A 22,987-nucleotide genomic window follows, 5' to 3' on the forward strand; every position below is an offset into this window, starting at 1 on the left:
GTCAAGGTCACAGGGGACCTTCAAAGTTGGATTGTATACATGTTTTGAAGTGACCTTGACCCTGAACTATGAAAAAAATCTTTCAAACTTCATAATTGTGTGGGGCACATGTTATATACTGATATTGAGCCACATTTAGTCACATATCATCAAGGTCAAGGTCACTTTGCCCCTTATGAAATGTGACTGAAACGGGCAATTGAATCACTAAAAGTGACAATGTCTCTTTGTAGAAAGTGCCAATAAGTATGTTTATGCTTCCTATGTCTTGAATTGATAGCCTTGTGATGTGTGACCTTTGATGATCTTGACCTTGGCCAAAGGTCATGTGTAATTTGGTAGGAAAAATCTGTAAACCAGTTCTAATAGTGTACAATGTCCTTGCCAGCTTCAGTTGTTAGACCTTCACCTTCAAGGTCACCTGAAGGTCAAGGTCACTTTAAGACAAAGGTCAAGCATGAGAGTCGCATGGGCTTTGCTTTGTTAAGATTTTTTACCAAGAGACATGGATTTCTTTACCCGGCTTGGTCACATTTTTCATAGGGGTCAATGTGACCTTGACCCTAACGATATGTGACCAGATGTGGCTCACTATGAAATTCTAACAAACGCCCCACTCAGTGTTTAAGTTTGTAAGAGATATCGTCCATAGTAAAGTTAAAGGGGCAAGCTCACATCAAAATATGTCTACAATTCAACTTTGAAGGGCTCCTCTGACCTTGACATTGAAGCGAGGTCAACCAAAATGGTATCAGAAGATAAGGCTTTCTTTTTCTTGTATACCATACAAAACTAAGCCCGCTGTTTTTAATTTGTTTTCCAGAAAACTGGCACAATGTGAAATTTTGCAGTTTTTAGACCACATTCATTCTCCCTGTGACCTTGCTTGACCTTAAGGTAAGGTCAAGGTTCTCAAGTATCTTTTTTGAGCTCTTGGGGTCATACAACATTTTGCAACATTTGGTGTTTCTTCACTTCATAGCGTTGGAGAAATATCCAAAGGTAATGTTCAGTACAGACAGATAAAGACGGGCAACGGACAACGGCTGGACGACCAGGGTGAGTATGTACGCTCACTTTTGCTACACATGCGAGTAGCGGCTATTATCCGTTGTTCACAAAACATTCCTATATAATGTTTGGAAACAATGGTAGGGATAAAAATCAACCGTTTCCAACTGTGCCAAAAAATCAAAAAGACGCGTTCTATAACGGTCAAACGGTCCCTTAACAGACTTGGGCGGGGTCATCTAACGGTTGGCAGACAGCACAAACACCCTGTGACTGCTCGCAAGGAAAAAATAAATCTGGATGGCAGTATGGCTACAACTACGTCGTTTAGTGTAACCATAACCCCTGAATGTATGAACAGCAGAAAAGGCTGTCTTTGACGTCACTGTATAATAAGAAGCACAAAAGGGATTTTTTGGAACTTTCTCTTGGTTGGAGACAAACATGTCCGCAATGCATTCGTGCATCAAGCTATCCATGCAGTCGTTTATTGTTGATTCTTTAGCTCCTCTATGGCAGGGGGATTTTCAATTTGTTTTTCTTCAATTTCACTATGGGAGTTGTTCTTAACATACGTTTGTTAAGAAAATTTTGGCTGATTGTAAAACAGCTGTAATATACGGCAGTCCAGGTTGTCCTTCAACTGTAAAAATGAAATAATGCTCTTTAAAGTATCATTTACAACAGTGGTGGCTGTTTTCACAAGTATGCTACAAAAAACACGACAATACATAATACATAAGGAAAAGCCCTATGTTTGGTCAGTTGGTGAGATAGGTAAATGTTATTTTTGTGTGACAGTTCTGATGGTTTTCAAAGGGCTAATTCTTTGCTTTTCGACATATGCCCAACTGAAAACGCTTTAGCAACTCAAGTGCACACGACAACCATCTAAATAGACTACATGTTCGCAGAAAACACAATACTGAATATAGAGGGAAAAATAACGGCTCTTTTTAAAAGCACTTTTAGTAGTGAAGTACTTTTAGGATTGTTTGGAATTTTTTACCAGCAGACACCCTTTTACTGTTGAGTGTCTTAGTATTGTAAGATGTGTGATTTGAATTTTGGTTTAAAGGTGCCTTTGGTTTGAACACCCCTACCCCTACGAGGCAGAAATACAAAGAAATAGAAGGAAATTGAGCCTACTTGGAACCAGACTTTAGTATGTTCCCATGGGGGGATTCACGGTGCGAATGACACTGCGTCAGCTTTTTCATTTATCTTTAGTATTTTCTTCAACTTTAACTTTTAGGACCATGTATGAGGTTGTGGCAAGCTAAATACACAACACGACGACGTCTCGGAAAAATAGTAAGGATTATATAGGGAAAAACAACAGTGTCAGTTAAAGTCCGTTTTGAAGGTGTTAGTGGTTGGGGATTTTGAAAAGCATCAGACATCAGGCAGATACAATCCTTTCTGCGTGTTCTGGTGCAGAAAGAGTTTTCAGTTTATACATTGGGGTGACCAGTAGATACCATTTTACAACCATACCCCCAAACGACATTTACAGAGCCCAAAGAAGGATTTGGGTCAATTTCAAAGCCATTTTTCCGTATGAAGCGCCAACTTTATATGAAAATGTGTTTAATAAACATCAAAGGACTGAGGTTGAACTTTCTGATAAGGGACATTTTAAACCTAGTCATTGTCACTTCAACGTTGTTCTCTAATATGCCTGGACTATTACACACGTTTTCACTGCATCGTGCACAACTTTATATTGCATACAAAGTGAGAGAGAGAAACCAACAAGCTCTCGAACTTGCTGAAGAGTCAAACAGTAGGTGAATTATACCATGTTGACCCATATGTCTTAAACAAACCCACACATTTCTGATAAATAATCCTATCATTATTCAAAATACATTCTGAGTAAACATCCTTGCACATCGTGTCATTATTATTCTGAATTCAAACTTTTAAAACTCCCTTCCAAAACAATGATTTGATCATTTCCACCCCTCTCAACACTTTCCAATTCACTCTAAATTGAAAAGATGCAAAATCTGGTCTAATCTTTGAAAGCCAGAAGGTTGGTACCAATGTCTATGTATCTTCCACTGAAGAAGTTCGTAATTTCGACGCCCATTTATATATAAAAAAAAGGACAACTGAATTAATGCTAACTCAATCATTGCAATGGCCCCTTTTTCATACTGGCTTTTCAAAATGGATCGTTTTACCTTTTCAAATGCTTTTTTCTCAGTGTTTTACCTTTTCCACACAAAAACGAAATAATAGTGTGTTGACTCTTTCCAAGACCTTTCCTGGAATACATAGTGCCTTCGTAACGTAAACTGTAAAACAATAACACTTTAAAAAAAAAATTTTTTTTACAGTTTTCCAAAATAACTTAAATTTCTACTTTGATAAACGCTTATTATCTGCAAACTATTATTTATCCTGCAAGACCTGATTTGCTCAAGGGTGGATACTGCACAAAAGTAACACAAAACAATGCCAGGTACGTATCCTCAACTTATGGTTCCAAACAAGACCGTCACAATCCTCACCATGGCCTCTATATTCGACCCAACCCACATGGACTCCGTTTTTGTAGGGTTAATTTCTAAACCAGCCAAGACAATCTTAATTTGCTCTGAATAGACAGATCATATCAGCCCCCCCCCCCCCCCCCCCAAAAAAAAAGAAGAAGAAACACAAAGAAGAAGTTTGTCTAGGGTAATGTAAGGCTTGTTTGTTTGTTTTAATGTTTAACATTTTTTTTAGTCGAGTTCGAAGAAAGTTACTTCCCTTAGTCTCGGTATGGTTCGCAAAATATGCAAACAGTTTTTAAAAACATTGAGAAATAAAAAAAAAGTTTAGGCTCGGCAGGAACAAATAGGGTCGGTCGGGTTACCCTAAACCAACATATATTTATGTTTGGCCTAACATAATTTCTTCTGTAATTGCTTCTCCTGTTTCACTAACAACGTTCTCGGCTGCTCCCTTCCCGTCATCGTTTACTTTTTGATCTGACTTGTTTGTATCGTCGTCCTGTTTATTGTCTGACTGCTTTATGTGGACTTTGCTATCACTACTGTAGTATCCGTGCAGCTTTGTACTTGAGAAAGCTGAGTAACTCTTGCTCTTGTCTTGTGAAATATCTTGGTGAGGATTCTCCAGCCAACTCGCTGTGGCAAAGTACTTTTCAGTGAATGTTGCTGTCTTCGGTTGTTTTATCACTGCTGCTTGCTGTTCCTCTGGGTTGTCTGGTTGGGGCTCGCTGAGTTTCGTCTCGGCGGAGCCACTGCTGTTGGGGTCTCCCTCCACAGAGACGTCTTCAAGATACACAGGGGTAGAGTCTAGAGAGTCTTGCCTCGTCTCCTCTGGAGGTGGAGACGGTTGTTCTCGGTTTGATTCAGCGTCTTGGATGTCCTTGTCCTTTCGCCAGATGAACTTTTTAGACATCACCTTCCCGCACGAGATACAGAACAGAAAGCTTAAAAGACACATGCCAGCACCCCCGCAGAAAATGCACTTGAGGAATCGGGAACATTTTGTAGGCGGTTCTTCTTCATCTGATTCGTCTCCTTCCTCGCCCCCTTCCTCTTTCTCTTCTTGCTTGCCTCCCATAGAAAGAAAAGGCAACCACCCTGCGTTACCACAGATCTGCCATACCTGAATAACGGTTGAGATGAAGCCCCATGTGAGAGGGGCACCCACAGCAACACCCACCGCTACCTTCTCGTTTGGGGTCAGAAGTGGCTCTTCGGGTACCGCTGGGAGGAAAGATTCAGCAAGCTGGGGTTTAGATGCAGTCAAAATGTGTCTAAAAGAATAACGGCAAGAAAACGCTTAAACAACCCACCTTCACCAAAGAAATGTGAATAAGAAACAGACCATCTACAGGCTATAGCTTAGGCTAACAGACATTGAAGATATAATGTTATACCTGAACTCGACTCTACTGCGTTAAGTGTCAATCGACAAGTGTATGAGATCAAGAAACACATGCAGATAAGTAAAGTTACAACATCGCAACATTAACTTTGTTGTAATACAATATTATGCAGACACACACACACAAGCAATAAATGGACAGTTGAAATGGAATTAAAATCTCTGTGTAACACACACACACACACACACACACACACACACACACACACACACACACACACACACAGTGTCTCTCGCTCCTGTCCTCTCTCACCCTCCCTCCCTCTCTCTCCCTCTCTCTCTTCCTCTAGTTCCCTCCCCTTTTCTCTCTCTCCCTCTCTCTCTCAGCCTCTCTCTTTCTTTCTCCCTCTCTATCTCTCCCTCGCCCTCTCTCTCCCTCCCTCCCTCTCTCTCACCGACTTTCAGTCTCTCTCTGTCTCCCTTCTATCTTTCTCTCGGCTGGCAAAACTGTTCCTCTCGTGCACAAATGCCAACTCTTTACCTCTGAACAGTTCTTGATATTTCCCTTGTTTTCTCAATTTCATTACATGAGGGTTTTCAAAAGCTCATCGAGGATGCAGTTCTGGTCGCATATTTCTGTGCTATATCATTTTGTTCAGAATTGAAACATTAAAAATCAAAACGGTATGCATACTATTTAACATACAGTTATCTGAAAAGGCAGATACGTTACAAAACAATGACATCATCTTTTGATGAAGTGAAGATTTCTTTTCTTTGTTAGCATAGTGGATATTTTTTTTAGAAGTGATTGATCGTCTCCAGCAAACATTTTTATGTTTTGACTTTTAAATTTGATCAAAACAAATGACATGTGTGCCACGTATGAAAATCATCAATCCCAAGAAGTGTGTGAAGGCTCTAGCTTCAAAGATATCAGAGAATCAAAAGAAGGTCAACTAAACTGGGATCATGTCGGGAGATCATCAAACCCCAGAAGTACACACACTCTACCTTCTGTGCAAAGTGGAGGTGACCATCCATCCAGACAGGCCGGACAGTTGCCAGTGGTGGTGTTACACGTCTGGTTACCAGCACAGCGACCACACTTGTCCGAGCATTCCGGACCGTATGTGTTTTTCTTACAGTCTGGGCAAAACGAATCAAATAACATTCGCATTCAATATGCAGCCCTGAAAGTAAAAAAAATGGTGCACTGGCCTTAGGCTAGTGCTTCTCAAAATAATATAGCCAGAGAGCACATTTTACTCGCTAAACCAACCTTTTGTTTCAGCAACTTTACTCGCATTTGGCGAGTAGATTAACATTTCTACTCGCCAATTACATGTTTCTACTCGCCATGGCGTCTTAACCCTTTCGCTGCCAACCAAAACTTGCGTATACATGCATTCCTGACTGCCAGGGAATATCATTGGAGTTCGGGGTGTAATAATTCACAAAAAATTCTAGTTCCAAACTGGCAGTAGGTAGGTAAGTAAAACCTATGTTATTTTTAAGGGAAATTGAACCAAGAATCTGTTTTTAGTGTCTAATCATGGAAATAATAATTAGTTTGGCTTATAATGATGTTTAAATATGAACTTTTGAAAAATCAGTCCGGCGCATCTTCCGGTGCCTGTGGATCAAACACAGGTCGTCCGAAAGAAGATCTCCCCCTTCCCCTGTCAGTATCCATAATCATTTGCACCCCCTGTAGCGTCAGTCCGGCTTTGTTTTTCCCTACTACGGCCCGGTCGACTTCCACCGTTAGCCATTTTGACGAGTCGAGATCTCTCTCCCCTATCCTGTCGCCAAGGCCAAAAATAGCCTTCAGACGCAAAACCGCGTCACCATTTATGTTTATTCATGAGAATGAGGTATCCTACCAAGCCATTGGCTGCTATTTTTGTGTCACCAGTGACATCGCACTTCTGGAAAATCCCGGAACGGTGAAGACGGGTAAACCCGTCTTAAGGCGCTGCGGCTGCACAAGCGCAGGCAGGCAAGTGGTTAAGCGTTGCCATCAAGGTCACATGAACAGGAAATGCTCACCTACACCAACAGCAACATGAATCCGACTCAAATCGTCTGCTGCTCTGGCACCATGGATATTGTGGGAATGAAATGACCCGGTACCCACGTTCAACCTCACTGTGACCTGGGTTGCGGCTAGCCAAGCCTTGCTACTCTCGATGATGACTGATCCTGGGTTCTCAATTTTGTTTTTTCTTTAAAGTTCAGGGCCGTCAGATAGACTAAATGTTTTGATATTGATTCACGCACATTGTTGTTTCCTTCTTTTATTCTCAATAACCGTTATAAACTGTTTCAAAACTGCCTTTTGTGGCTTCTCAACGGAATGACACCTACATCGTTCAGCATATACCACAGGATTTGTACAGTATTAGACATGATAGAAAAGCAAAGTAACTGTTCGGGATGGAAATGTGCAAAACTTCCTTTTGTGGCTTCTGAACGGAATGACACCTTCATCGTTAAGCATATCATAGTATTGTTATTAGACATGCTAGATGAACAAAGTGAATTTGTTTGGACAGAAATGTAAAGTCCTTCCCACTGACACTGCACACATTTTTCAGTTTTAGCTGTTATGTTCTGTTGGAACCTTGCTTTTATGAATTTGACTTATGAACAACAACCTGTTTACTGAATAAAGTACGGTTGAAAATAGCCTGACTAGTGACACAACTGGTTTTAATATAAATTGCCTCCTCGCTATGATTTGCAGTCAAACGCGAGCGTCTAGTTTTATCACGGGACGTATAGAAGTGTGTAATGCGTGCGGACGACCAAGACTGATCACGCTTGTCTCAAGCCGGCTACTAACTACAGCCGAACCAAGCCGAACTAGTTCGGCGAATGTTCGGCGACGTCATCAAATCAGGGGATTCCCCTATTTTTAGGTTGCAGCTGTAACGTTTGCGATTCGACGATCCAATCCTGCAAACCTTCGGCGCGCCATCGGCGAACTGACTATTGATTGGTTGAATATTTGTTTATCTTCATCCTTGAAGATTGACAATACTGGCAGTTATAACGCTGTCAACAGATCACGAGTCTTCTCACGTGATATTTCTTGATCATAATTATGACCGGTATCACCGAAACATTCGCCGCTAGTTAGTGCACCGAAAAATGAAAAAGAAAAATCAATGAAAATACTTCAACAACAACAACAATCGTACAAAAATATGTTCCAGCCCGACAGAACTGTTCTCTTAAAACACTTTCTACCCTACCTATGTTGACCAAGTTGTTTTTTCAGCCGAGACCAGCTGTGCTGCAGCAGGTCACTCACAATTGTAGTAACTGTGTAGTAACTGTGTATCAAAACGCTGGAATCCAGGCAACAGTCTGAGCGGATACATCCTTACCTGGTCAGATAGAGCGATATGAGTGGGAACGGATATATCCGTACCTGGTCAGATAGAGCCATATGAGTGGGAGCGGATATATCCGTACCTGTGGCCGAGGTCTTGTCGGTAGCGCAAATAAGTTAGGTTACGCATGGAGTTACGAACACGTAAAGCCTACGTATTCCGTAGCTCCGCAAATGCGTAACTTGGTGGTCACGACGCTTGCTTAGCCGTTTGCGGAGTAACGAAATACGTAAGGAGCTAACACTGTGCGCAAAGTTGTACTATTTTTAGTGAAGGGGTATATCCCGTGAAGTCGCGTCTAACTAGTGACGTCAAAAGCCTCAAGGAAGTCTATAGTCTCGGCGATACGGAGAATTCTTTCTTTTTGTGTACTTTACGTCATGATGTTGTGTTTGATTACGTAATATAGTATTCGTTTTGTTCTTTATCACGTTGTGGAAGTTGGAGCACCGCGGCGGACATTTTAGTGAAGTTGAAATCCACACCTTGCCAGAAAAAAAGAAGCAAAGCAATGAGGATCTGTTCAGCAACATCCGTTTTAGCGGCGATGACATTTTTAAAACTCAACGTCGCCGTCAGCGGAAGAAAAAAGCACCCATTGCTAACAGTGATGCCGAACAGGCTGTGGCTCAGCCACAGTCAAAAGTCTCACAACCAGTCAAAACTGGGCCCCCTAGACACACAAAGTCAAAAAAGGTGACACCAAGTCTTCCTCCAACCTTTGCACAAAACAATACCCAGTCATTCTCACCAACGCGGCTACAGGTCCAGCTATGTTCTCGAAACTTGGGCCATCACTCCAGTGTCGAGTTTTGGTTGACGCGGTCGGTCAGATAGAAGGTGTACGACCTCTGCCCTTGGGCAAATTATTGATTGCCTGCTGCAATGAAAAACAACAACATAAACTTGCCAATCTCACCAGTCTCGCTCAAGTGCAAATAAGATGCACTATACCAGAGGCAACAACGGAAGGTGTCATCAGACCCATCCCACTCTCTGAAGACTTTGATAAACTTCAACAATCTCTCGAGAAAGTAAAATCTCTTCAGCGGTTAAAAAACCAGAAGGGGGAACTTACTCAAGCTGTTAAAATCACTTATTTTTTTAAAAGAAAAACGCTACCAGATACAGTGAAGATTGTGAAAACCTTCTTTGCTGTAGAACCCTATGTGGCCCCAGTCAGAAGGTGTACTAAGTGCCAGAGATTGGGACATGGCTCCAAACAATGCAAAGCCAGACAAGACAAATGCTCAAGATGCGGTCAAAAGAAAGACCACCCAGTTGACAACTGTCCAAATGACAAACACTGCCTAAACTGTGGCGGTCCCCACTCGGCAGCTTACTTAGGCTGTCCTGAGCTAGTGCTCCGAAGAACAGCAAACAAAATCCGAGCAGCTAAATACATTCCATATGCAGAAGCTATAAGAAGAGCAAAGTTTGAAATAATGAAAAAACAAAAGAAAGACCCAGATACATCTAATGACTCTGATTCAGAAGTCGATGAGTGCTGGGTGCTGAAAATGGCAGGGGGAAAAAGTGCTCCTCGCGGTGCCAGCAAAGCAAAGAGAAACCTGGCTACCTCCCCAGCTTTCGTGGCTGAGATTGAAAAGCAGGATTATAGCACTGTCTGGCCAGAACCAACAGCAAGCCGCATACGCACAGGAAATCAAGGCGGACCAAGCAACCCTCGAAGTGAAAACCCCATTTTAGAACAAAATATCGCCCTCCAGAGACCTGGACAAAGAACTGACATAAACCCTATTAATAGGGAGTCTACTGTTGCCCAGAAACTTGAATCAACACACAATGTGAAAAAGGCCCCCACAAAAGCAGCAGACAAAACAAAGACAAACAAACAGCCAACAACAAACAATGAGAAAAAGGTTGCTGATGCAGGGTCTCAAACTTCCCTCACACACAATTATGATGACTCGTTCATGGATGAACCAAAGTTGATGATTGTTGAGGAAGATGAAACACAAAACACACCAAAACCACAGTCTGAAGACCGCCTTAGACAACATATTTTAAAAGAAAGCTATGCTAAGATGAAGATGATGAGCGCCGAGAACTGCGGTGAGGTGTTCAAATTCGTCACTGGCATCCTAGCTGCACTTATTGAAGCAAAAACGAATGGAAGCCCCGAAAATGTTCTGACACTTCTGACAGGGCTGTATACTGAAATATTTAAGCCAAAGGAAAATCCAACTCCACCAGCCTTAAATAAGATACTTACCACTCAATGCGCTCTTCTCGGCATTCAGGGAGGCAGATCTGTAACAGAGTCTCAACCCCTTGACAGCACAATGACATAGAGAGTTGAGGGACAGATCAAACTGTCACATCAGACTTTAGGTCTTCTGTGATTGAAATGGATTCAAGAGTAAATATACTGCAGTGGAACTATCGTTCCCTTAAAACTGCTCTATCGTACCTTATTAAGTATCTTAACCAAAACAACATGTTCAATGTGTTATTGATACAGTCCCCACTATGTCATGCGGGAAAACTCCCCTTCATATCTGGTTTCTTTTACCCACCGGTCACAGATTATCAGGTTGATGATACAAGCGGAGCACAAACTATCAAGTACACAGTAACCTATGTCAGAGACAACCTGAAGTACAATGTTCACCCAACCCCTGTTCCGGCTGACACAAAAATACATTCAAACCTGGTTGAACTTCTGCTGAATGATGGCCCATTCATCTTCCTATTAAACATATATAACAGAAACATTGCCAAAGGCCCGATTTTCAGCTGGCTCCCAGAGCTCGGCGGAAGACGCACCTGGGTGATCGGAAGAGATGTTAATTGCTGAAACCCCCTGTGGGATGCCAAGTTCCCGAATCAGAAATGTGCCGTGGGAAAGAGCCTTGCCACCTCAATAACGCAATCAAATTTGTACTTTCTAAATGACGGATCAGCAACCAGAATACCCGATATTTCAAACCAACACCCCTCCGCCATTGACATAACCTTGGTTAGTCCCACTCTCGGATTAACAACGGACTGGTGCGTTGCGTCAGATAAATTAAAAAGCGACCACTTACCAATCATGATATCCATTATTGGGAAATCACCACACACAGAGCCAGGTCCAAAAGTCTTAAAATACAATTATAAAAAGGCAGACTGGGCAGTTTTCAAGGACGCTGTCACTAAGTCTGCAGATGCACATACCCTCTTGGATGGCAATCCAGAGTCCTAAGAAAGTATCGACAACAAATATAAACAGCTAAGATCAAACCTGCTGAATGCAATGGAATTGTCAATCCCCAAAACAAAACCTTTTATCGGACCCAGTAGAACTGATCAGAGCCCATGGTGGACAGAAGAATGCAGAACAGCCATCAGGTTAAAAAGAACTGCAAAAGAGTATGATCGCTTCAGGTCTGCACAAAACCACAACAATATGAAATTAATTGAAGAACAATGTGACAAAATTATAGACAAAGCAAAAAAAGAATATTTTGAAAACATGTCCAGCAAAGTGAGCGATTACAGGGATGCTGGACAAATTTGGAGCAAAATAAGGAAATTCAAATGCAGACACAAGCAGGTTGAACGTCCTCTTATGCACGAAGGAAAAAAAATATGAAAGCCTTCCTGAAAAAGTAGAACTGTTTGCAGATATTTTTGCAGCTGCAAGCCAAACAGAGAAACTGTTATGTGAGCAGGAACTCTTCCGTAAGAAGTGGGAGGGTAAACATGACTTAAACGACCCAGAACTCCACACTTCCTTAAAAATAAATGCTCCCTTATCCATTCAAGAACTGAAAACGGCTATAGCATCGGTGACAAAAGTCCGATCCGCCTGTGGTTCTGATCCAATAAACTATCAGGTCATACAACATTTACCAAACCAAGGATTAAATCTTTTACTGGATTTTTATTCAACATGCTGGAAGTCTGGCCTGATTCCCACAGCTTGGAAAGAGACTGTTGTGATCCCCATTTTAAAGCCTGGAAAACCAAGAGCTGACCCTTCCAACTGGCGCCCAATATCTCTGACCTCCCATCTGAGCAAAATCTATGAAAGAATACTAAAATCCAGACTAAAAGATGAAATGGAAAGAAAAAAGGTAATACCTCTGTGTCAAGCCGGTTTCCGTCGAGGTAGGGGTGTCTCGGATCACATTGTAAAACTGTCCTCCAAAATTAAGAAAGCTCTCTCACGCAAGACGTCTCTCTTTGCTGTCTTTTTTGACATCAAAAAAACCTACGACACAGTATGGCACCAACGATTGTTGTTCAAATTGAAGCAATTAGGCATCAGTGGTAATATGTTTCAATACATAAAAAGCTTTCTACTGAACAGATCCTTTCAAACTGATTATAAAGGTGCCAAATCATCCACTCGCAAAGTTGACATGGGAGTGCCACAGGGCTCAGTAATAGCACCACTGCTTTTTAGCATTATGCTGCATGACATATCGACAGTTAAAACACATGGAGCCGAACTGACGCTTTATGCGGATGATATTGCTCTATGCAAAGAGTATCAAAACAAAACCTATAAAACAGAACACAAATTCTCTAAAGAGTGGCAAACAGCTATAGATAACATTGCGAACTATATGCGGAAGAATGGCTTCACTCTCTCTGCCGAGAAAACTGTATTCGTTGTCTTTACAAACCGAAAACTGGAAGATCGAGAAAAGATACAGTTCTCACTAGATAAATCTGTTGTCTCACCCAGTCAGCAGGTGAAATATCTGGGCGTACGTTTCACCTCAAATGGACTATGGACTGCTCATTTAAAGTATCTTTTAACCAAAGCAAATAAGACCATTAACCTTCTTAAAATACTGGCTGCCCAACCATGGGCAAAGTGCCCAGTTATTCTAACAAACATCACCAGAGCTCTTATAAGATCAAGACTATCAAATGGGCAGGAGGCCTACTTCTCGTCGGCTCGAAAATGGCTTGATAAGCTACAGTCAGCGGAATGTCGTGCCCTTCGGCTTGCCCTCGGACACCCAAGGCATTCAAAGCAGGCCATTGTATACCACCAAGCAGGATTCCTCCCTCTTGACATGTGGCGACGTAAGTGCTGCGCGGATTACAATGTTCGAGCCAACAAAGTGCAAAAATCAACAAAAGAGGAGCTACAACCGCATTACAACCATGTCCAAAACAAAAAGGCCCACTTTGGCACTACTTTCACCTCACTGGCTCAATTCAATGCTTTACTCTTTAGCGAAATCAGTGTCGACCCCAATGATGTGGCCCAAAACCCCATATCTCGTGATCCCTCATGGACAATGAAAGAAATGAATTTTGACACAGAATATTGTACAGCTACAAAGGATGATCAGTTATTACTCAGGATACAATCCCTTGAGCACATTGATACTGTATACAAAGGCCATGTTCATGTTTACACAGACGGGTCAGTTTTGGATGACAAGAAGGCTGGCGCAGCTTTTGTAATCCCCAGCGATGACCTGACTGGGAAATTTAAACTGTGCAACAGAAACTCGATCTTCTCAGCTGAGCTACTTGCCATCTGCATGTCGCTTGTTCATCTCAATCTCAAGAACACTCCTCCTCAAAAGATAGCTATATTCTCTGACTCCAAAGTAGCCACTGAAGCATTAAGAACTAACAAAAGATCAAAATGACAGGATCTTGTCATTGCCATAAAGGAGCTGGCAAAAAAAATTGTACAAAAAGGAAGCGAGATTAACCTGGTCTGGTGTCGAGCACACGTGAATGTGCCTGGCAACGAGAGAGCAGACAAAGTCGCTAAAGAAGCTGCCCAAGGCATAGGCGCCTCCGAGGTAGACCTGCCATTGTCTGCTTCTGAGATCAGTAGCCTTACAGATTATCTTCTCTGGAGAGAATGGAGGAACAAATACATGCACACGGCTATAAGCTCTGGCTGGCTCATTCGGGAAGCCCCATCAAAACAGATGAACACCTATAATGCATGCCCACGTGTAATAAAAAGGATTAACCGCCTAAGGGCAGAAGCTGGGAACTACCAATTTCTAGAGCTTAAATGCACCTGTCAATCCGACTTCAGCATTGCTCATTTGACTTTAGAGTGTGATTTGAACTCATTTCAACCCCTGACTCAGTTTATAAACTCGAATAGAAATATCCTGCCAAATACCCCAAATGAAAAATTAAGATATCTTTTAAGTTTTAATAAAGACCTTGGGTGGCAAGGTCCCAAACTTATCGCTGGACTTGTGCACACACACCCACTTGGTCCCTGAATATGAAGAGACATTGCTGCGGCTGACACCATTGCTTCTCATATAGCTACTTTATATTTTTATCAGAACCTTTAAGAATACTATTTTATATCCAAGTATCTCTTATTACCATTTTTAATTAGATGAGCGAGAGTGTGCGGGGGGTGGGATGGTGGTGAACCACTGTACATAAAGGGAAAGTTTGTGTGCGCGCCTGTGTGTGTTTTTAATCTAAGACAAATGTCGCCAATGTTTTTAAAGAGTGACGTTAAATAAACGATTTTATCATTATCATCATCCGTTGACGGCTGAAGTTCCGCCGCAAAAGCATCCGAAAAAATAACGTGCTGTCCGCCATGTTTTTTCGCCACACGCGTGCTGCGCAAAGGTTAACTTTACGGTGGACGTAGCGGCGCAAGTTTCGCTACGCTCACGTCTATGGCATTCCGTTTGTCAAATAATTATTTGGATACTTTTTCATGTTTTTTTCACCAGTTTTAGCTAAATAATCATTATTTAGAAGCTCATGTGCTAAATAAGTAATTGTTTATAAACAATGTAAAACAATTCTAAATAATTTTTTGTTTACGTAAACAATTCATTATTTACCTAAACAATTCATTGTTTACGTAAATAATTCATTGTTTACGTAAATAATGATTTATTTACGTAAACAATATATTATTTAGACTTATATTACATTGTTTATAAAGAATCAGCAATGTTGCTAAATAAATCATTATTTACGTAAACAATGAACTATTTACGTAAACAATGAATTGTTTAGCTAACACATTTTCCATTATTTAGGGGTTTCTAGGATTCGCTTCTGAACTAAGTTTTATGTCTTTCAGTGATTACTATAATTGAATACAAGGTCTCTCCACACACTCTTATCTTAAAATAGCTGTTGTTTGGATATTATTTTATTTATTTTACAAGCCGAGTACGAAAATAACTGATCTCATACACAGTCAACGGTCAAGGTCAATTAAGGTTTTTCCCTGCCGGGAGTGTTTAGTGTTTGCATTTTCTTGCTGAAAGTTGTTGAAACACAGTTTTTTTCCCCTTATGTTCTCTGTTCTGTTTATGTCCCAACAACATGCCTGTCTTTCCATTTCTCTTCCTTTCATCGTTTCATTTCAAAGAGAAAAGTAAAAACAGCTGTGAACCGTTGAAAAACGGGAAACAATGCCTCCGACGCGTTCCGAGAAGAATCTGGAGTGACTTCCCTTGCCTCATGCACAGGCCTCATGCAAAACATTGCGATCGGGCGAGAAGCAAAAATATTCTGAGCGATTGTTACCAGAGGAGAGGCGGCGATACCACCAGAAGATTTGGGAGATTGACGGGAATGATCCGTATGACATTCTCAACCAGGTGCTGGTCAGCAAATCCGGACGATCTGCCAGAGCTGAGTTACATCAACATCGTAAATTATTTTGTGCTTGGCAAGAGTGCATACACTGATACAGATACACATGTGAGCAGCTGAAAAGCTTACAACAGTTTTGATTCCTACCGACTTTTTGTCTCTGGCTGGGTGAGGGATGTCAAGTGCTACAGCCCAGAACTCTGTCATTTCTGCAAAGGTAAGAATGTGCTTTCAGTTTATAATGAATGAACGTGAGTGTTCTCTGTCTTGTGTTGCTGATATGACAAGTTGCAGTTCAGGATATTGTGTTGAGGCTTTGTCTTTGATATATTCTTCGCTTCAGTTTGTATTCTGGACTACGACAAAAGCTGTAGATAGTCTTGAATATATTTATATTTTGAAATAGCTTGCAAAATATTATATAAATTTATAATGAGCTTCATGTTCATATTCAGTTAAAAATCTGTTGTTTACTTTTCATTGTTAAGGTTATTGTAAAGCACATTATGTGCGTCTTAGAGTTATATTCATTCGATTGACCTAGCTGAATGCTGATTTGTGCGACCTTCAATTTATTTTTCAGATTCTTCATTCACAACGCCTTAATGAACCAGCACTTTCTCCTTGGATCATCGCCACTTCTGATGGCAACATACTGGCAGCACACTGTACCTGCATGGCCGGAGTTGGAGAAACCGGCATGGCCGGAGTTGGAGAAACCTGCACACACGTCCCTTCACCTTCAAGGAGTCAGCTGTTGAGTGTGCTGTGGCAGACCGCCATTTCTGTTTGGAATCTAACAGTGAGGGGATGCTTTGTCTGCGCAAAGACCACCCATACCTTAGTCAAGTACAGTGCCAGATTGTTATGACCAGTTCCTCCTACTGCGATTTCATGGTGTGGACTACTGTGGATAAAGTTATTGTCCGAGTATTGCCTGACTGTGATTTTTGGGCAATGTGTGTGGAGAAAGCTTTGAAAGTGTTCAGACTCGCAGTTCTTCCAGAGCTAGTTGGAAACTGGCTGGACAGAGAAGCTGAGCCTCTACAAGCAGTGGATGTGAACCAGGAGCAGCTGCAAACACCAGCCGTGAAACGCAGCAAGAAACATTGACAATGCCAGACTCGCTTGCTCATGTGTGTGGGAAAACAAACATCATGTATGACTGTACACATAGAAAGTGGCAGTAGTAAAGTTGTAGAGAGGGAGAGAATACATCGAACGCAGAAGAAGAGAGGGAGAGAAAAGAGAGCATGTAATGTTTTAAATCACAGTTCACACTCACAGAGAAGTCATCAATTGTTCCATTCTTGTTTCATTTTATTCTTAAACTTAAAGTAAAATCATGCACAGATGTAGACATACATTTTGTTTAGGATCACCGACCACAATACAAAATCAAGTGCTACAAGTATAAATTATGATGCATACAGGACCTTATTTTGTGATTGTTTTACATCCACTGCTGTGAATAACAAAGAATCATGAGCAGTTTGATTATCAACTTATTCAGCCAGGTATATTGTTCATTCTCCTTGTTCAATGTTTCCAGTGACACGGATTGGCTGCTTGATTTAGGGAACAAATAAGAGTATGTGGTCCAGCGTAGTTCTGCATCAGTACAGTCAAGTAATACAGTGTTTAAATTGGCAGTGGAACTGAAAGTTAGTTTCTATTATCAACTAGTTCTGTTTTGATGACAACAAAATTGAACACATTTATTTCTGCAAAAAAGCGCACAGGTCTATTGATCATAATGAATAGTTAATGACTCACATACCCACAGTATGTTATTTCCATTTTGAACATTTAGTGAAAGTGTTCTCTTCACTTTGGCTTCATACCTGCAATACTGGTAGTGGTATGTTCAGTGTTGCTTGCAGTTGCATGTTATTGGTAGTTTAAATGTGTGCTCGCATTTCAAGTGTAGGCCATTTCATTTTTCAATGCTCCTTATCTTGTTTCCTGTGTAGAGCTATTTTGAGGTTAATCAGCATAATTCAACCTTTGTCAGTTGTGTCAATACATGTCACATTTATGCAAAATGATTTCAAAGTGTATGTTAAAGTGGTGTGTGTGTGTGTGTGTGTGTGTGTGTGTGTGTGTGTGTGTGTGTGTGTGTGTGTGATAGAAAGAGTGAAATCTGCTCTTGAATTGGAAGGAAATAGCAGCAGGTCAGATCATATACACATGTATATATTCAAATTCAAGATTCCATCCAGTGAAAACATGATAACAGAAAAACTGTTGCTACTGCTCATGTGAGACACCTGAATCAGATACAATACACCACAGTTTAATTAACACATTCTTTAAACAATGCCTTCATCTTCAAATTCAAGATTCCGTCCAGTGAAAACATAACAGAAAGACTATTGCTACTGCTCATGCGAGACATCAGAATCAGATACAATACACCACAGTTTAATTAACATATTCTCTAGTCTAAACAATGCCTTCAGTTCACGAGGCTGTGTTTATGCAGCGTCACAGCAAGAATCACATGATACCAGTGCAAACATTGACAAGCCCAGATGATACAGTGACTATTTTGTCCAGTGTTACCACTTCTTCCTCTTCCCTTGCAAACAAAAGATCAGTCAGAATATCAGAGTTCAGAATTTTGTACTTTCCACAAAGAATACCGATAACTCGTTCAACATAAATTCTCAGATTAGCTAGTTTGCTTGTTGACTATCTCATAAGCTGTAAGCTGACTCTTCCCTCTTGTAAAGGCAGGGATTTTCACTTGTGCACCTCTCATAGCCACTAGTTCATTAATGTCAAATCCCCTGTCGGCCAAAATCACATCATTTTGTACAATATTGTCTAGATACCCACTATTTGCAGTGATGTGCTTGTCACTTGAAAGCCCACCCCACCCTTTAGAAATAAAAGAATTATGGCCTTGAGGTGTAATTGATATTAGGTATTTAATTGTATTGTTGTGCTTGTAGTTTGACCAGGTGAGTGCACTAGCATCAACACTGGAGGGTCTCTCAATGAATATATTTCAAAACAGTCAATAATGGACACTACTCTGCATCTTGAACACACACGGCCAGTACATGTACTGTGCAACTGACCTTGCCACGGAACGATCCAAGGGGGGCAATCTCAGTCATCTCAAAGAGGGAAATCCAAACGCAATCCGCTTTGTTCGATTTTACGGGCTTGGACGATAGAGAAAAATAAGAAAAGCAAAAGCTGGAGTCCAGTCTGGACGAAACTGCTATCAAGAACGCAGAATTAATTTCTTCTGAGTTTTTTTTTAGCCATAAGCGCCATGTTTAACTGCTGTTCACAATGCAGCCGCAGTGAAACCAACAAAGGGGCCTCACTATGGAAGAGTTTCCTGCTCCGATAAACATGGTGCTTACGGCTAAAAAAAAACTCAGAAAAAGCAATTCTGCGTTCTTGATAGCAGTTTCGTCCAGACTGGACTCCAGCTTTTGCTTTTCTTATTTTTCTCTATCGTCCAAGCCCATAAAATCGAACAAAGCGGATTGCGTTTGGATTTCCCTCTTTGAGATGACTGAGATTGCCCCCCTTGGATCGTTCCGTGCCAAGGCCAGTTACACGGTACTGGCCGTGTGTGTTCAAGATGACTACTCTGTTCCATGGATAGGGAAGGAATTGTGGCGGTAGACTTGTTTTTATACTTCGCCTGTCTGTCCAGAAAACAAGTGGCTGCAGTCTGTGGTACATGATATGCACAGTCTCGTGAAAAACTTTGCTGGCAGTTGTTCTTGACACAGAAAAGATGTATGCCAGGTGTTGCAGAGGTGTGTTAAGGCGTATATATGCATGAATGAGAGCTTGAAACTGTGTCAGTGCTCTGCGCGAGTGTGTTGGCAAATGCCATGCAAGAAAATCAAATAATGTAACAAGTGTGAAGAAATTAGAAATCCCAGAAAAATATCGTACAGTATCGTCATTGTCCCTCAAAGAATCAAGTGTCATTTTTTTTCTTGGCAAGTTCGTCTTTAAGTTCCCGAGTTTCTAGCACCAGCCTGTTTAGTTCATCCCGTTGCTGCTTTTCTTCATCTTTAGAAATCCAGGCAAAATTGTCATAGGTTTCAGTCTGGCAGTAAGTACCGCCACAGTCACCTCTCTCGGGAAGAGGAGCAGCCAGTTCTGCTGTATCCGAAGTACCTTCACTTTCGCCATCAACAGCATCCTCTGCTAAATTAGGGTGAGAAGGAGTTGACTCACTCCCCACAAGCTTCTTCCTCTCCTTGAGTCTCTGGTACTGTCCTTGTTGGGCTGTCAGGCTGTGTCCCTGCACCATACCCAAGTTTCAAAGTAGGTGTTTACTTCCCACAGATGGTTGCCCTGCAGAAAAAATCAAAGGCAAATGTATTGTAAATTATGGATTGGGAGTTATTTTAAAAATAAGTCACCCAAACAAAATGAATGAGTAAATCTAGACACAGATCTACCCTTTAAAACTGAACTATAAAGTTGTATCAACAATGACCATTTAGTGTTCAAATAAATTCTGATTATCAAATCCAAGTATTTCACACCTATGGCATTCTCACAAGTCATGGTTTTGGGCAACCATGATAAGTTGTTATACTGAGAGTAAGTGTAAGACTGACTCACTCAGTCATAGACTGCACTCGGTGCAGGACTGACCGACTGTCCGCACACTACCATCACAACACAGCTTGCATAAAACACAGACTAACCAAGGCAGGTGAACAAAAGCATGATTACTTACCATTGACAAAATGATCAGAGCACACGTATCTCCTAGCTGTTGATTCAAAGTTGAAATTCTTCAGCTGAAGCTGTGCCAACCATTCTCGCCCGCGTCGTGCAGTCAAATCCCTTGTCTCTTTGCCCTTTCCGTTGACAACAAATGGAACAGAAAAGAATCTTCTGTCCCTATCTCTATCTTGTCTGTTATGGCAATGTTTAACACTACAACTAGAGACCATGTCGATAAATGCGGAAGATTCAGAGTGCAGATTTCGCGTGTTGCCTTCTCGCGAGTTCCGCCGGAATGCCAGAGGCAAGGCCGGACAACTCTGCACACGACTGTGTGACGTCATCGCGTCAGAGCTCATACCAAGTTGTGTTGTGTTGTGTAACCTACAGATAAAAAAAAAGTGTAATCATGCAGTAAGAAAAATGGAAAGAGAAAGTTTTTGTTGAGACAGAACAGAAAACTTAGGACGGAAAACTTTTTTTCAACAACTTCAAGGGAGAGAATGCAAACACTAAACACTCCCGGTTATGACCTTGACCTTTTGTTTGTTTTCGCATTCAGTTCTTTTCGTACGGCAATTTCAGCTTGTAAAATAAACAAATTTACGAACATTTTCTGATAAATAATGTTTGGAGATACCTTGTATTGAATTATAGTAAGCTACTCACAAAAAGTTAAGGATCACTTGCACACAAATTCATAACTTTCCAAATAAGAAAGCCAATGCGTTGGTATTTGGCAAACGTTTAATTCAATGCTTTAGTGATAACGATACAACATTTCCTTCAATTTCGAGCAATCGTTTGGTCTGTACATTTTATCAAAGTGTGTACGTATCGAAATTTAATTTCACAAAGTCGTTGAAATCACAAGACATGGCATTCAGATGCTCCCAAAAGTTCAGTAATGCGTGCAACCGCCCTGGCTGTTCTGGCACTCGACGCAGCGAGTCCTCATAGAGTGGACCAGGGTGGTGAAGATCCTCTGCGGAAGCGCCTGCCACTCAGCCTGCAGCATCTGGTAGAGGTGCTGGACATCCCTGGGAGGGGGGTGGTTGCTCCTCACTTTGCGATCCAACTCATCCCAGAGGTTCTCAATCGGATTGAGATCGGGACTGCATGCTGGCCACTCCATTCTGTTGACTCCAGACTGCTGCAGGAAGTCGTTGACCACTCTTGCCCTGTGGAGGCGAGCGTTGTCATCCTGGTAGACGGCCTGCGGTCCCATCTGCTGCAGTGTAGGAACAGCCAGCGGTCGAAGGATCTCATCCCAGTATCGGAGGCCAGTCAGGGTGTTCTGTGGTGAAGGCTAAAGGCCCCCCAGACCATTACAGAACCTCCACCAAAGGCCACCTTTTCTTGGACAGTGGCGTCAATGTAGCGTTCCCCTTGGCGCCTCCAGACCCTCAGTCGGTCGTCGTTGTGGTTCAGGGTGAAGCGTGATTCATCACTGAACAGTACCTGGGACCATTGCTGACGTGTCCACCTCACGTGACGTCTGCAGAAGGCGCGGCGTGCTGTCCTATGGGCTGGAGTTAAGCGTGGCCGTACAGCTGGGCGACGAGAACGGAGGTTAAACCCATGAAGGCGATTCCGTATGGTCTGCTGGCGGATGTTGGTGTTAGTAGCCACCCTCAGCTGCCTTCGAATAATGCTGGAAGAGGCTGTTCTTGTGTGCAAGGCTAGTCGTTCAATGAGACGATCTTCACGTGGAGTTGTCTTCTTTGGTCGCCCAGGTCTGTGTCTTTCCTGGACCCTCCCAGTGGCTGTGAAACGTTGAATCAGTCTGACAATGACCGAGATTGACACGTGAAGTCGCCTGGCCACTTCTCGCTTGGGGACACCATCTTGGAACCATGCAACAGCTCGTCCCCTCTCAAACTCGTTCAATTTTCGTCGTGGAGGCATTGTCAGATAATGCCTAATACTGGTGGTATGTCTTCTCAAAAAGCCAAGCAAGTGACAGCATCTCACACATAAACAGCAATGCTTGCACGTGCATAATGGTTTTTCCATGTGGCTTGTGCAATGTGTTCGGGCGCTGAACGGTCCAAAATAAGGTCCTTTTTCGCAAATTTCCGCTTTTTCTTTTGCTACCAAGCTCAGTAGTAGAGATACCGTGCAATTTTCCCACTAACACAACATCGCCCACTTACAGCTGAACAAGAATTCATAACAATTTGGTTTGACTGAGAAATAAATAACAGTAGCGAACTGATTTTAATGAGCACCTGTTTTCTCATAGTGATCCTTAACTTTTTGTGAGTAGTGTATATACACAAAGAAAAAAAAATGAAGCTTAGAAGTCAATTCTTGATTCCCCTAAATAATGAAAACTGCTTTCCCTAAACAATTCATTGTTTACGTAAATAATTCATTGTTTACGTAAATAATGATTTATTTAGCAACATATTGCTGATTCTTTATAA

General features: G+C 41.7%; 1 protein-coding gene across 1 annotated transcript; it reads right to left on the minus strand.

The window, feature by feature from the left end:
* Positions 1-3,703: 3,703 nt before the first annotated feature.
* Positions 3,704-20,133, minus strand: LOC138951343 (uncharacterized). The gene is made up of 3 exons (XM_070322963.1): positions 19,998-20,133; positions 5,875-6,009; positions 3,704-4,739 (listed from the first exon to the last, which is right to left on the minus strand). The coding sequence occupies exons 1-3, from the start codon at positions 20,131-20,133 to the stop codon at positions 3,895-3,897; spliced, it is 1,116 nt and encodes a 371-aa protein (XP_070179064.1). The 3' UTR covers positions 3,704-3,894.
* Positions 20,134-22,987: the final 2,854 nt, after the last annotated feature.

The sequence above is a fragment of the Littorina saxatilis genome, linkage group LG16 (genome assembly GCF_037325665.1).
Source record: "Littorina saxatilis isolate snail1 linkage group LG16, US_GU_Lsax_2.0, whole genome shotgun sequence".
Classification (NCBI taxonomy): Eukaryota; Metazoa; Mollusca; class Gastropoda; order Littorinimorpha; family Littorinidae; genus Littorina; species Littorina saxatilis.

Bases quoted from the DNA above. Each gene is read 5' to 3' on its own strand.
- LOC138951343 (XM_070322963.1), bottom strand. From the start codon at position 20,133: ATGGTGCAGGGACACAGCCTGACAGCCCAACAAGGACAGTACCAGAGA. The intron at 6,010-19,997 runs GTACTTCGGATA...CGTTTTGCCCAG, and splicing joins TGTTGATGGCGAAAGTGAAG to ACTGTAAGAAAAACACATAC. The intron at 4,740-5,874 runs GTAGAGTGTGTG...CTTTCCTCCCAG, and splicing joins ACCTCCACTTTGCACAGAAG to CGGTACCCGAAGAGCCACTT.